The sequence below is a fragment of the Aphelocoma coerulescens genome, chromosome 2 (assembly GCF_041296385.1).
Source record: "Aphelocoma coerulescens isolate FSJ_1873_10779 chromosome 2, UR_Acoe_1.0, whole genome shotgun sequence".
NCBI classification, from domain to species: Eukaryota; Metazoa; Chordata; class Aves; order Passeriformes; family Corvidae; genus Aphelocoma; species Aphelocoma coerulescens.
Window position 1 is genome coordinate 149,275,254 of NC_091015.1, and position 15,861 is coordinate 149,291,114.

Sequence of the window (15,861 nt, forward strand, 5' to 3'; positions counted from 1 at the left end):
AACATTTTCATAGTTTTTTTATTTCTGTTTGTTTAATAATCAGTAATTAATTGCTTTAAAATGTTTTGTAAGTAGTACAATTACATAGATCAATAATGAGCATGAACCTTGAACCCAAAAGCTGCCCTGTTATAGGAAAGTCAGAAATCTTGCAAAAAAAAAAAAAAAATTGTTCCCATTTGAGAACAGAACCATTCTGGTTTTGGCAAGTGGTGGCAGAGAATCCATGTATTAATATTCTGGAAGTGTAGGTGCTCTTTCCAAATACCTTTCACCTGGTATGCCCAAACTCAAAGTTTAGGCTGACTAGAAAAATCTGATGTGGTGGGTTACAGCCTATAAACTCTCTGCTCTGAGGCCATTTGAGTTGTGGTCTCAAATGGGGTATAGACTGTGTGACATTTACCAATCTTGGAAGCCCCTGGAATCTTACTATAGGTCAGTCTGCTCTGTCCAACTTTGGTGGGAAATAAATCTGCAAATTTTGCAGCTAGAGTGCTTTCTCTCAGATTCTTTTGAACAGACACTCTTTGACTGCTTCTACAAAGCAGTGTTCTTCCTAGAAGAAAACTGCTTTACTGTAATAATAATAGTACTAAATAAAATAATAATAATAATAATGGAAAAAAATCCAACTGAAAAAATACCCCAATCCACAAAAACTCTAAACCAAATAACTCAGTTCCCCACACCACTTGAATCCAAATTATTCATGTTTTGCACAGTGGTCTTTAATCAGAATTAAAGAATAACAAAAGAAAGAAGCTTTCTGCTCTACAGTTGAACAATGCTGAACTTCTCTGGAGCTGAAGCAGTATTATGATGGATGAAAGGTATTTAAGGTGGAAAATATTTGGACTATAAGATAACATTTTAGAGATAGCACTCTGTAAAGCAGCATGCAGGTCATCTTGTACATGAAGCTATATGGATAATTGCATATTTTGTGTTGTGATATGGAAATTAGTGCATAGTCCATGTTGGAAGTTCTCGTTACTTTCCATTGAGAAAAGGAGGGCTTGAGTTTTTTTGTTGCTTGATACTCAATTTAAGCGCACCTTTTCTTGGGTTTAGAATTAATACTGTAATTGAGTTACTGTATGAATATACTTTGATATGTTGACTTTATAAGGCTATTTTTAAATAATAAGGGTTTGTGATAGGAACTTTTTTCATAGTTCTTGAGGGAGAAGAAAGGAATGTCCTTCTTTTTGGCTCAGGTGGCTGTATTTGTTTAAATATTCCTATCTGTATTTCAGACTTTTCTTTGATTTGGCTTTTTTTTTATTAACTAAGCAAGTTCACAAAAGGTTGGCAAAGCTTACCATGGTGATATTGTGAAATAGTGCAGTTGTGTCCTGTATGTTTAGAGTAGGAGGGATGTGGCAAACTGGATTTGGCAGGTATTTTCTTGAAATTTTCAGGATTCAGGTTTTAATTTGGGCAGTCTGGCTTTCAGTGAAACTTGGTTTAGGCTGATAAATTATTCAGATGCACTTAATCTTGTTGAGATTTCTTTTTTTCTTTAGCAAATCTCTCAACGTTTTAATAAGTCTTGCTGCAGTGGCTTATGTTACTAACTTCCTCACTTTGTCCTACTCCTTTGTCAGATTTCACTATCCCCTAGCAAGTTTTAAATATCCCTGCAGCTGGATTTATAGATGGAAATCTGTTTGGATCGCAGCTATTCTAGTTATCAAGACATGGCACTTTAACTTGGAAGTGCCAGTGAATGTTGACTGGGGTAAGAAGCTGTTGTGAGCTACAGCTGATGAGGGATTTTGTGGCATCTGCCATCTACACTCAGCAGGGTAGATATGTAAGTCAAGTATTTTAAACTACTGCAGGGCCCTTCTGAATAGTACATCTTTGCCAGACCTCAGTGCTCTCTATGCAACTGAAGTATTATTGCTTCATATTATACTGAAGTATTATTGTTGCTTTCCGCTCCCCGCCCTCTCAATTCTTTCTTCTTTGATTCTCATAAGTACTCCAGCAGATCAGCTTATGGAGCAGCACTACTCCTAAGGCTCCAGTCAGATTGTTTGCTCAAAATATATGACAGCAGTCTTCCCAGATGTCTACTGCATATCTGAAAAATTTCTTAAGTATTCTAAAAGACTGTTGATTCAGAAACTACTGAGAAATGTCAATGCTGAAGTTTTAATTCCTTTTCTTCCTGTTTTTTTTTTAATTACACTTAGAATGCTATGTCAGTATTAAAATGCAAGAACTTTTTAAAGTATCTTCTGAAAGGCATTTGAAGCCCTTCAGCTGTGTATGAGAACTGTTTGTTGTTTTAGCATAAAGCTGTAGCTTTCTTCTGTGTAGGTGTCTGTGTAAGTTATTGTTATATAGTTGTGTACCAGCTTGCTATTGGAAACAGTGGAAATCTCGGTCAGATCAAATCTGTTGGATTTCTAAACTTTCGAAGGACTTGTGTAATCGATAACTGCATGATTTTAAACCTGTGAAGTTTACCTTTTCTGTCAATAGTATGGCAAATACTTATTTTCTTGCTATTCTTTTTGTAGATAACAACAAGAGAAGATATCAATTCAAAACAGGCGACAAATATCAAAACAGACCTGGAGCCTGAAGCATTTCGGCCAAATCTTAGTGATCCAAGTGAATTACTACAGCCTGAACAAATTGAAAAGGTATGAAATTAGATGTCATTTTTTACTCTTGTACATTAATGTGTCACAAATGCTGTGACTGTAGTGTAAAACACACCAGATAAAAGACCTTGGGTGATATTAAATAGAAGAAAATAAACTGTGTATATTAGAAAAGTTGTCTAAGACCACTGAGTCCAACTGTTACCTCAGCACTGCCAAGTCCACCATTAAACCCTTTCCCAAAATGTCACCCATGTCTTAAGCATCCTTCAAATACTTCAACAAGGGTAACTCAACCACTTCCCTGGCTACCCTGTTCCAATGCTTGACAACCCTTTCACTGAAAAAATTTTTCCTAAGATCCAATCCTGAACTCCAGTTGCTCAACTTGAGGACGTTTTCTCTTGTCGTGTTTTGGGAGAAAAGACTGACTGCTACAACCTGCTTTCTGGTGGTTGTAGAGAGTGATGAGGTCCCTCTGAGCCTCCTTTTCTCCAGAGTAAACAGCCCCAGCTCCCTCAGTCCTCTCCAGACCTTTCACCAGCTTCACTGCCCTTCTTTGGATATACTCCAGCATCTCAATGTTTTTCTTTTAGTGAGGGCCCCAGAACAGTACACAGTACTCAAGGTGTGGCCTCAACAGTGCTCAGTCCAGGAGGACAAGTTAGGATGCCATTCTTGGCCACCTGGGCACACTCTGTCTCATGCACAGCCATCTCAAGCAGCACCCTTGGATCCTTTTCCTCTGGGTTGCTTTCCAGCCACTCCTCTCCGAACCTGTAGTGCTGCAGGGTTTTTTGTGACACAAGTGCAAGACCTGCCACTTTGCGTTATTGAACCTCACACTGCTGGCCATGGCACATCAATCCAGCCTGTACAGATCCCTCTGCAGAGCTTTCCTACACTCCAGCAGGTTGACACTTCTGCCCAGCTTGTTGTAATCTGCAAACAGACTGAGGATGCACTCAATCTCCTTGTCCAGATCATAGATAAAGACATTAAACAGGGCCAGCCTCAGTAGTGAGCCCTGGGGAGCACCACGAGTGACCGGCCACCAAGTGGATTTAACTCCATTCATCACCACTCTCTGGACCCAGTCATCCAGCCAGTTTCTTAACCAGCAAACAGTGTGCCTGTCCAAGCCATGAGCAGCCAGTTTCTCCAGAAGAGTGCTGTGGGAAGTGGTGTCAAAGGCTTTACTGATGTCCATGTGGACAATATTCACAGCCTTTCCCTCATCCACCAAGCAGGTCACCATGTCATAGAGGAAAATCAGGTTTCCCAAGCAGGACTTGCCTCTCATGAACCCACCCTGGCTGGGCCTGATCCCCTGGTTTTCCTGCGTGTGCTGTGTGATGGTACTCAAGATGACAATGACATGCTTCATGACCTTTCCAGGCACTGAGGTCAGACTGACAGGCCTGTAGTTCCTGGGATCCTCCTTACAGCCCATCTTGTAAATGGACACCACATTTGCTAACAGGGATGTCCCCAGTTATCCTGGAATACTGATAAATGGTGGGAAGTGGCTCAGTGAGCGCATCTGCCAGCTCCGTCTGTTTCTTTGGGTGGATCCCATCTGGCACCATAGACCTGTGTGTGTCTAAGTGTCTACGCAGAGCACAATTCATGCTAAAATGTTGCTTTTTTTTTTAATCCTAACTTTGAATACACCATGTATTCAGACAGACACTTGTCTATCTTTGCTGTACTTTCATTCTTTCTTGAAAACATCAGTGAAAACACTGCAGTTCTTGCTGTTCACTCCAAAGTGATTTCATTAGAAATGTGTTAATTGAAGTTTTGGATTAAAAAGCACAGAAACAGACCAACAAGCAGCATTTACCCTTCAGTTTGCTGCCTGCTGACTTGAGTGATCTATTTGCTCAATACTAAGACATTGGTGGGACATGCAATATTGTTATGCAAGAATAATTATATGGGTAAACCTTTTAGAGACCATAACATACTCATGTTCTTTAGTTGATAAATCATTCTTTTGCAGGTCACTAGTAGAGGTAGGAAGAGAAACCTGCTTGAGTGACCAAAAGTAGAAAATACACATGTGAAACTTCAGGTTTAGTTCTTAGGTTTTAAGCCCACTTAAAAGTGGTTGAGCAGAACATAATCTGCTTTCATTTACATGTAATACATTCTTAAATATAAAGCATGTATTAAATAAAGGGTTGTAACTTTCTTGTTAATAGCTCACAAAGTCTCTTCCACCACGGACTATTGGCTATCCATGGACTCTTGTCTACAGTACTGCAAAGCATGGCATGAGCTTGAAGACCTTGTATCGGACAATGATGGGATTAGACACACCTGTGCTGTTGGTTATCAAAGACAGTGATGGACAGGTAGGAAAATGTTTGTGTGGAAGTAGGGGACCCATCAAGAAAAGTGTTTGGGGAGTATAAAGGAATATAAAGGTGCTTCAATCCATCATGGGAGATAAAATTGTATGTATCAAGCAAGTTTTCTTCTTAGAAATGTGTTTCACTGTTGAACAATCCTCCAACATACTACATATCTAGGAAATACTTTAATGATGTTAGTTAGCTGTTGTAATGCAAGAATCTTGTAATAACCAATTAATCAATTTAATTTTAATTTTTTTAAATGAACTTAAGGCACAAGAAATACAGTCTGTAGAACTTTCTGATGCTGGAAGATCTTGTGGAGTTGGAATGTCATTGCCAGCTGTGTCTAATACTTCTTGGTCTATTCTGTGGCTGCAGCCAACATCTTTCAAGAGCTGTAGTACCTTTGTTGCATTAACTTTTGTTCTTTGAGACTGTATAGTTGTGCTCTGTTTTCCTCTGATGGGGTTATGAATTTCAGGAATTGGCTCACATCTCACTATTTGAATAGCAAACATCCTCTCTTACATAATCCTGTAACAGGTGAACATTGCAGGCAGTATGAGACTTCTTGATTCTTTTTCTGAAATTTCTGTATTTGCTTGTGGAAGCGTGTTATGGCTGCCATGAAAAATGGACAGAACCACTGGAAAATCTGTAGCATTCACTTCACTTACCCATCCCAGTTTGGTAACCACAATTTTTATTTTCAGGAAGCATGATTTCATATAATTCAGGGGGTCTGAAAACAGAAATGAAGGGTGTGTTTTCTTATTCAAGTCACAACTTGTATTTTTCATTGTCTTCTGCCCCAGGGATACCTTAACAAGAAAAATCCCTTCTAACTCTCTGCTAGCAGTGCACTCTTTCCCAGAAGTTCTTTAAAAAGATTTTTCTTCATTTACCTTTTAATCTTGAAGACAAAAAATATTGAATAGACTTGAGATGTCTCAACAGACTCATCAATCTCTTAAATGTACTTTGGTGATTTCTCCAATTCCCTTATTAGCTTCTCAAGATAATTAGTAAGATATACCTGCTTCCTCATACCTGATTATCCATCCCAGAAAAAAAATGTCCTTTTCCTGATAGGGCTATCTTGCCACCACTATGTCGTGTTGTATGTTGATGAAAGCATTCATATTACCTCCTGTGTATGAGCATCTTGGCTGGAGCGTTCAAAAAGTGTCATGGTTGCCCAGTCAAAACATGGAGTTCGTAGGTATGTGATAATTTTTTTTTTGTGAAACAAACCTTGGGGAATCTCATCTTACAGCCTCATACCTAGGAATATGTATGAAAGTGTGCCTTGAACTTTTGGGTTAAGTAGTCACTGAACTGATATTTTACTATATATGCCAAGTCTTACCTAATTTCTACACAGGAATGGGGGAAATCCATGTCTATTTAGTGAGCAGCATATGTGGAAGGAGTGGTTCAGACAAGTTTTACATGCTCAGTCCTTCACCAGTGTAGTGAGAGTGGTGTTTTCAGTAGTTCTGTTTCATGTTATTAATGAAAAATGTCTGTGTTTGACAGCAGAAAATTAATTTGCACTATCTTTCTGTTCAAAACATATGGAAATTTAGCACAGTCTTTCTCCTCTTCATGCAAGCATCTAGAGTTGTGAAAAATAGGACAATGGTAACCGACTATGCTCTTTGGTAATTAGCCAGGGTAATTAATTTTATTTATGAAGCTATTGATTTTTTTGAAAGAGGTTAATTTATTTTTAATGTCTTGTATCTTCCTGGCAGATAGTCCTTTAAAATTGCTTTCCATGACTGAAAAAGGCTCTGAGTACTTCTTAGGAGAATGTTTCCAGGAATAGTTCAGTAGCAGTATGCTAAGATAAATGTTATATGTGCACTTCAAAAGTGGGTTTTAAGAGACCAGATGTTTATTCCTATCTTATGCTCCAAAATTACTGCCTGTTTTCAAAGATTCTAGTTCAGAGAGGATCCTAAATGAGATTCAGCCTTTCTGAAAAATGATGGAATTAGACCAGATAGTTTCTTGACATTTGCTGAGCATACCTGCTCAGTCCTCTTTGGCATTCGTTGTTCTGCCCACTTTGTATCTTTAGTGTTTATGAAAGATACTGGAATTGTTGTATCCTTGGTTGAGGCACTTTTCTTTTAAACCAGAATGAATTTATTTCCTGGGCTGCTTCCCCTGAGATACTGTTCTTTGTTGTCCATGTTTATGGAGACTGCTTTTTTATTATGTTGATAATAGGTTGAGTAAGGAGCAAGTGTACCTTGTAACTTTTCATAATGTTTCATTAAAGGCTGATAAGCCTTACACCCTACTGAATTGTTATTCAAAAACCTTTCCAGCCTTGCTTTCTTTTTCAGATCAATTAACAATTTTATTTAAATAGCTGTTCAAAAAAAAACCCCAAACAAAAAAAAAAAAAAGGCAGCAAAACCACTGAACTTTCACAAACATTAATTGTGTAAAAGCTGAGCAATGCCTAGTTGGAATTTGGAACCTAAAGCCACCTAAATTGCCTTCTCCAGTCAGTTCTGGGAGATTCTTTAATAAAGGTGTCCATGGAATCTATAGTTATGTCATTGCAATTGTTATGGATTGTCTGTCTATGTACTGGTATATGCTTCTATTAGTGAACCCTGACAGCCATTTAAAAAGAAATTGGTACCTGATTCCTCAACATGAGTCACTAAATAAGTGATGGTCTAAAAGTGGAATTAATGCAGTTAACCACATCAAGGACTGTCTAGTTTTATTATAAGTCATTCTTCAGACTGTATTTTACACGCTGCAGAAGTGTGAGACATGGAACCTAGGACATGGGAATTTTAGTTACCCATCCTAACAACTAGCCACAAAAATCAGATCTCATGGAGAAGTCCTATGGACATTGCTTCTCAAGGACTAAAATAACTGTTGGGAAGCAAACTGTGCTTTTTCTGTAAAGCCTTATTCTTTTATCATTGCTTATAGCAAAAATGTGATCTTTCAAGACTCAACTTGAAGCATATAGAACATAGAGAGATTGTCAAATCCTGATTCCTGAGGGTACTCAAAGCTGAACTGGACAAAACTGAGTCAACCTAATGGCTTTTGAATCAGTCCTCCATTGAGTAGGGAATTATATGAGAGACTGTCTGAGGTTCTTTATAACTTCATTTATCCATAATTACAAATAAAGCTTCAGAGTCTCTTGAGTAAAGTGTGTGGGGTTTTCTACCTGGTTAAAATGCACTAGTTTTGTGTTTTACTGGTTATATAGATAACACCCCTGAGATGATCCAAGCCAAACACTGGAATAAGTGTTATGTGAAAAGTTTACACCTGTGTAGAGGCTGAACTGAGATAGTTTGTTTGACACAATTCTGTTTGTTACTTTAACTGAAGGTTAATTTCTCTCAAGGAATGTCTGTTGTTAATGAAATCTTATATTTACTTTTATCTTTTTTTACTTCTATTTGCTTGCTAGGTGTAGTGTCAGCCCTAAGGGTATCTGAAGTAAGACATGTCATAGGTACCTGAAGGTAGCGCAGTTACCAGACCTGCTCAAAGAATGGCTTGAGCCTTTAAAAGAAGTTAGGATACAGAGACTCAGATAGTTTGAGGACTAAGAAATAATTGGAAGGGTGGGAAAATATGCATGTAGTTATTTAAGTATGGAATATTATGTATCTCAGCAGCCCATTTTGTTATATTCATTGATGAAACTTCGTTTGAATTCAGCATGGATTTTTATGTTAAAAGGTGCTCTATTTAAGTTCAATTATCTGCATATACTAAGTACAGTCTAAAGTCAGAAAATGTTTGACAGAGAAAAGTTATCACCCAGTTTTCTGAAGTCTAGTCTACTGACCCAGATGCTTGAAATAACAGAAAGGAAAAAGTGTCTCATTTATGCTGCTTTTTAGAGTTTACATGTGCAAAGACAGTAAAGTGTGGAATAGGCATAAATGACTACAGTAATTATAAGTTCTTTCTGACTCATCTTTAAATTTTAACCTTAACAGTTACATGTAGTGGAACTACAGGTAGTAAAGATCAGCTAAAAATTAAATACTGTCTTGAAGTACAAATTCCCGTGAGTCCATCTACCTAGTAATGGGCTAGAAAATGAAAAGTGTAAAAAACTAGGTAATGATAACATTAGGGACTCATATCAAGCCTACCTTGAATTAAAAAAAAAAATATATATATGGGGGAAAAAAAAAATAGGTGCCTTCTGGAAACAGGAAAACAAACAATTCATTTACTTTGGTCTGATTTCCCCAAAAGCAAAAAAAAATATAGTAGCTTCTTTCTCTCTTAAACCTGTTCTTCACATTGAGACAGTGGGATAATAGTGAAATATCTTCCCAGTGTTGGATTCTAGATGTTGAATGAAATAAATATCCCTGCAAAAAAAAAAGTTTGGGCTAGTTTTCCTGTGAACTTGCATTAAAACAAGGGTACAGAAACTTGCACCTCAGTTCATGGATCTTCAAGTCTTTAGACTGAATTTGCTCTCTGTTCCAGAGAATCAGATTTTTAGATTGTAAGCATTGGTCACATATATGTTCAAAGGTAATCCTTTTCACTGAAGTAAAGGAACCATTTTACGTGGGTAAAGTAGCTTGTCAGCATAGTGACATTTTGCTCTTAAATAAGGTAACTAAAGGTATTACCTTAAATAAGGTAATAAAGAAGTAAAGCAGTGGTAATATGAGGAAGTTTCTGTAAGTACTGTGACTAAAGAAAGTTTGGTATGTAAGTCCTATCTTTTGTCTGCTCTATACCAATGGAGTCTAAGCAGTGTCTCCTCAAATGTACAGTACTATCTGCATCAAATGAATTGTTTGCTGTTGTGCATAGTTTTTAAAAATTAAGAGTTTATTTCAAGAGAATAATGCATGAACTCAACAAAATGTGAGCACACACTGGCTCATGTCCAGCTTTTCATCCACAAGAATCCCTAAGTTTTTCTCTTCAGGGCTGCTCTCAGTGAGTTCACCTCCAAGCCTGTGCTTAAGTTGGAGATTGTCCTCACCCAGGTACAGGACCTTGCACTTGGACTTGCTGAACTTCATGAGGTTCACACAGGCCAAGTTCTCAAGTTTGTCCAGGTCCCTCTGGATGGCATCCTGTCCTTCTGTTAAAATCTGTCTCTGTTGTAAGACAGGGTAAGCAGCGCTTACCTTCTATTTGGAATTAATAAATTACACAGAAATTAACTCAGTTACAGCTAGGAACTCACTGAAAATAGTCTAGTGAAGTGAAAAAGGAGCTATGTAATAAGGAACTTTTTGATCTGAAATTTTAAATATGTATGCATTGTTTTTAAGAGTTTTACAAATTTAGTTTTTATCCATTAGATTATTTTTTCTTGCTGTGTTCATTTTTTATTGAGGAAGAGTGCTCCTACTTTCTGTTGTGCACAAAGCATGATACCGTATCTCAGTGCACTCCGAACTGTGATACAGTGTAAGCAGCGGTACAGTGACATTTGCAGAGGGAATTTCAAGTCTGACAATATTCACAACCTGATTTGTTTATCAGTTACTATCATTAGAGATTCTTGGATGCCATGTAGTTTTTCTAAAGTTTTTCTTGCTCTGCTATATTTTTGCTACAGGTTTTTGGTGCATTAGCATCTGAACCGTTTAAAGTGAGTGATGGCTTTTATGGCACTGGGGAGACCTTTATGTTCACTTTTTCTCCAGATTTTGAGGTAAGTAGTAATGACTTTGTATGCTTTTGCTTCTTTTCCTGCCACCCTCCCCAAGTGCATATTAAAAAATAAATCTAATAGTAAATCTGAAAAATACTACAAGTTGGCCAAAAAAAGTCATCATACTAGTTTTTTCATGGAATCTTTAAGTGCGCAGTAAATCAGTAGTGTTTGCATGCTGAAGAATACACTTATCCCAACTCTTTAGTTAATACTGAAGATTTTTCTACTGTTTAAATTCTTCCACGCATCTGTCGGAAAATTCACAAACTACATCCTTTTTAGGGGCATATTTTCATGGTATTTTTCATTGTGTAGGAATTTTGGTGCTCAAAGATGACCTGGTTTGGAATGGTCTTATTTGAATTAGCCTAAAACCTCTGAGAATTTTTTCTGCAAGTATCTGTTTCCTGAATTTTCTGTGTCAACTTGTTAACTTCATTAAACTGGCCTCTAGCCACCCATAGTCTGTCTTTACTGATGTTTGGTTTTCCTTCTGCCCAAACTAAAAGTTCAGATATTTTTACTTGCTAGTCTGTTTTGTTTTTTTTTTTTTTTTCCCCTAGGTTTTTAAATGGACAGGAGACAATATGTTCTTCATTAAAGGAGACATGGACTCTCTTGCTTTTGGTGGAGGAGGGTAAGTTACAATTAGAGTCTGTTAAAAGTGTTTGCCTGGACACCTTTGAAAAGGAAAATTTGCATTGACTTGAGTTTGGTAGCTCAGGACTCAACAGTTACCAGACAAGAAACTTTAATATGTCAGGTGCTTAGCTTCTGATGTTGACAAAACTTAGACAGGAAGTTTGTCTTCAGCATAGTGTGGCATAAAGTTTCAGCCCTGCATGGTTATACCACCATCCATGCTTGACTTCCATGTGTGTCTTTCTGTATTCAGAGGAGATAGATATTACAATTGTGGAAGGATGTAAATGTGAGAATTATGTGTAACTAGAAGAGGCCTGAATTGAAACTGAACTATCCCAAAACATGCCAAGGTCTCCAGAAATCATACATTGTCTTGTCCTGTTGTTTCCCTCCCCATGCAGGTGCATAAGCTTCTGGAATGTTTTCCTTATTTGTTATCAGCATTCTCTTTAGATATAAAAGTGCTATTATGTCATCTTTTGAATAAAAATGGAAGAGGCTGAAAACCAAGGAATTCTAGTTAGCTTTTTATTTCAGAATATCTGCAAAAGGGATATTTCCAAATTAATAATAAATAGTAAAAGAAAAATTAAATCTTTGTAGCATAAATTTATCAACAGCAATGAGGTACTTGTGTTAAAAACTTATTCTTTAATTCCTTCTCATTTCTGAATTTTGAATGAAAAATACATTGTTAAATTCAATGCTTACTCCCTCGGTCTTTTGCTTTAATATATTGTCTGTCTTGCAGAGGAGAGTTTGCTCTTTGGCTTGATGGTGATCTCTACCATGGAAGAAGTCATTCATGTAAAACATTTGGGAATCACACACTTTCTAAGCGAGAAGACTTCACTATTCAAGACATAGAAATATGGGCTTTTGAATAAGTATTTAACTATTTCTACAGGTTATTGTCCCAAACCTGACATGAATCAGTGCAGCTTAAAAATCCCTAGGAGCAATATAATGTATTTTACTTATCTGCTTTTTTTTCCTAATTTTTCCATGTGGCCACTAGTTATTATTTTTAAATAGATGTTTTTTCATGCTATCACATCTGTAATATACTGCCATACTTTTTCTAAGCTATAGACTCTTCTACAAAATATTGACCTTGTGGACTAAAAATTAACATTAGTTACTTTGAGCCTTGTGGCCTGCAAAATTCTCTTATCCATATTACAGTTGCCTCCCAGGTGTCCCACACACACCTTTCCTGCAATCCTGCTAGGGGGCTGCTTCATTGAATATAGCTTATTATTTTTGTATTCAAATTATGTCTATGAATGAAGTTGCCCTCTGTGAACCTCTAAGAAAGCTGCGTGTGGGTATTTGGCAGCAGCACTGCAGAGATTGGTCCAGACCAATGATGGGTTATTCAAGTGGTGCCACAAATGGATGAGAAGCTGAGCATTCCTTCTTAACGCATCCCGGTACACACGTGGTGAAGTCAGAAGATATCCAAAGTCAACAGTGCCACTCGTCTTGTTTATTGTTCATGTGTAGAAAAAAGTCAGTTAATATGTGTTGTAGCTGCATGCTGATTGTATTTAAAGAGTGTTTTGCACATGCTGTTAATGATCTGCAGGTTTGGGACAAATACTGACAATATTGAGCTATGTGGCAAAGACTTACAAAATAACAAGAGAATGTAAGAATATGATAGTTCCAAAAAATTAAAAGGCTAAAGCAAGCAAAACTCAGTGAAAAAATTGTAGCTATAGTAGGGCATTAAAAGTACAGAAACAGATGCATCTTTCTTCAACATAAAGTGTCAGATATATACTGTTATACTGTTGTAGCCGTGTAGCACATCAGCTCCAAGAATATAGCTTATTCCTGTCCAAAGAAAAAAATACTTGTGATGTTTTTGAGTGGGTCTATGTTGTAAATTTACAATTAGCACCAGCTCTGATTAAAATGACATCATGTATCATAGGTAGACAATATTGTAATTCAGTAGACTTGTGGAATATGCAAACTTACTGTCATGTGACCTCAAAAAATAAATGACAGGCTAGAATACAGTTCCAGTAGCTCTTGTCCACTTTTGTAGAAAAATTGATAAGCCATTGTGGCAATAACAGCTCAAAAAACCTGTTTGTTTCAAAGCTTTTATTCTATGTTCTGCAAAAAAACAAAACAAAACAAAAAAAGAACAAAAAAATTGCTGTTAAGTGTGACAGTGACTGACTTTGTGCTGAAATTTCAGCTATTTCAGACAAACATTGTATATTATCTTGTAAATTAATGTTTAAAGTAGTTTTGTTATTATAGAAAAGTGTTGATTGACGGGTTGCTTATAGCACTTTAAATTATTCTAGAAATGGAATAAAAGCCAAATGGGTTGGCTTACATAGATGTAGTTGTATATTATTTCAAAATATTTACATTTCTGGAAAGTTAAAAAAAAAAAACTTATTTGAAGACAGCTTACTGCTATGGTAATGAGAAAGGGCAGATGTTTCATCTATAATATGCTAATGCTCAATATGAATAGAAAAACAGGGGCTTTGTTTCCTGTCTCTATGTATATCTCTTTATCCTTATTAGAACTTAGTACAATGTGTAGAGTAAATGTTTACAAAATAAGGAACTGTAAATAAATTGAAATGGCTTTTCTCCCCTTTGGTCTTCCACAGCAGTATTATTGTCTTTGTGGAGTTACAACTGATTATTACAACAAAAAAAAATCCTGTAATGGATTTTAAGTACTATAAGCTCACAGTGATGTATAGCAAATAAATCTAAATATATGTAAAAATAAACTTGAGTTGGAGTTTATTTAGAAGGTGGAGTTTATGTAGAAGCACAAATGCTGGTTTTTGCTGTTCATGTAATAACTGAACACACAGGATGCATTTTCTCATCTTCTTGGCATTTTTGGGGCTTTTTAAAGCCCAGTGAGAAGCAATGGAAAGGAAATACATTGTCTTAACCATGTTGAAGAGGGAGAGGGGAAAACAAAAGTCTCAGTCTTGCTGACAAAACCATTAATTCAACTGCACAGTCTCTATCCTAAGCTCATATTGCAAATTAAGCATATTTTAGATTCTTACAGGCTGGTGTGAAAAATTTTATAAAGAATTATACTTTGCAGAATTAAATGAAAGCACACAAAAATCTTCAGTAGCTGAATGTTTCCAAGTATTGGAGCAGTCTTGGAAAAGCAAATAGGAAGCAAAAGTGGAAATCAAGGATAGCGTTTAGTAAGCAGTACAGTAGCAGTCATGCTTGTAAAATACTAAATTAGTTAAGGAGTAGCAGGACATTTGATTTAAAGCATAAGTGACTGTGGCAACACTTAGTGAAGCAACTGGCTGTGTAAGGGATCTATAGAGAGCAGTGCATGTCTACTTATGAAAGACCATGAATTTTATCACCAGACATTTAGTTAATTTCTGTATGCCACACATAAAAAATTGTATAGATGAGATCAAAGGCACTGTCTTAATGTCCCTCCTGCCTTCAATTCATTATCCGTTTTCTGCAGTAGAATTCCTTTCCATCTCTCCTGGCAAGGTGATTGTAAAGAGTTGGGGTGTGCTGTATGCTGAAGGCTTATGAGACCCATTATCTGGAGTTCACTGCCAGAAGGCTGTCTCAGCATACAGTACTTGGATGGATTCACTGAGTAACTCGGTGTTTTGTTTGGGTACCTGGGATCCAAACATGGGGTCCTTAAGGTATCATCTTTTGGCTCTAAATCCTATCTGTGAGTTACTGCTTTTGTGTAACCTGCAAAAAGGTCATAATTTATGACATATGGCTTGTGCTTACATCCTCCTGCTCACCTGTTTATATTGCATTGGAGTTATTTTTTTGTACAGGAATTAGAATGTCTGCATAAAACTTGCTCTTGGAAGATGAGTAAAAACACTAGTCCTTCAACTTCAAATAAAAAAATAATAATGTTGTATTCTTCAGTATTTGAATCTTAAATCTCACTTTTATATTTTCCCTTCATAAAAGAACAGATGTCATCAGGGTATTTTACTGTTGTCTCTGCAGTTTGGAGCTCAATTAAGGGAACAAACCTCTCTTCTTTCTCCGCTTAAGAGTACATGCTACTGCAATGATACAGAGCTACACTGTGGTTCTGGAGCAGAGACAGGAATTGTCCAGCCAAGGAAATGGTGTACACTTGGTCTAGTATGTGCAAACCAAAGTGGTCCTGCTGGCTATCTCACTGCAGAAGTGCTAGTGCCAGCTCTGCTTTCTGCTGTCCTGCTTATCTGACAAGCTTCGTAATTGTAGTTTGTTTTCTGTTGTGATAATTACACTACTAATAGTACACATGCTGTTGAATGCTAAACTGCTTGGTGCCCTGAGGTGTCAGCAGTGGCTTTAGTTGAGATGTTGGGGTGGTGCAATGTGTTGGGCTAGGGCTTGCCAGTATTTGTTCTGTGATCAGTGATGATTGAACACATCCATGAATGTTATGCTCTTCACTACAGCAAATTTTATTTCAGTAGCCTTCCCCTGTTTTAAAAATGGGCTGTGTTACTGAACCTTGGCTGCACAGAAGCAT

General features: G+C 37.0%; 1 protein-coding gene across 10 annotated transcripts in view; it reads left to right on the plus strand.

Annotated features, from left to right (window-relative positions):
• OXR1 (oxidation resistance 1) overlaps window positions 1–14,098 on the plus strand; it is a 275,796-nt gene extending 261,698 nt beyond the window's left edge. For all 10 annotated transcript variants that reach the window (XM_069005341.1, XM_069005350.1, XM_069005340.1 and 7 more), the window contains 5 exons: window positions 2,535–2,660; window positions 4,829–4,981; window positions 10,587–10,682; window positions 11,249–11,322; window positions 12,082–14,098. In XM_069005341.1, the coding sequence (XP_068861442.1) occupies window positions 2,535–2,660; window positions 4,829–4,981; window positions 10,587–10,682; window positions 11,249–11,322; window positions 12,082–12,217 (585 nt within the window). In that variant the 3' untranslated portion in view covers window positions 12,218–14,098. The remainder of the gene's footprint in view (window positions 1–2,534; window positions 2,661–4,828; window positions 4,982–10,586; window positions 10,683–11,248; window positions 11,323–12,081) is intronic.
• The last annotated feature ends 1,763 nt before the right edge of the window (window positions 14,099–15,861 follow it).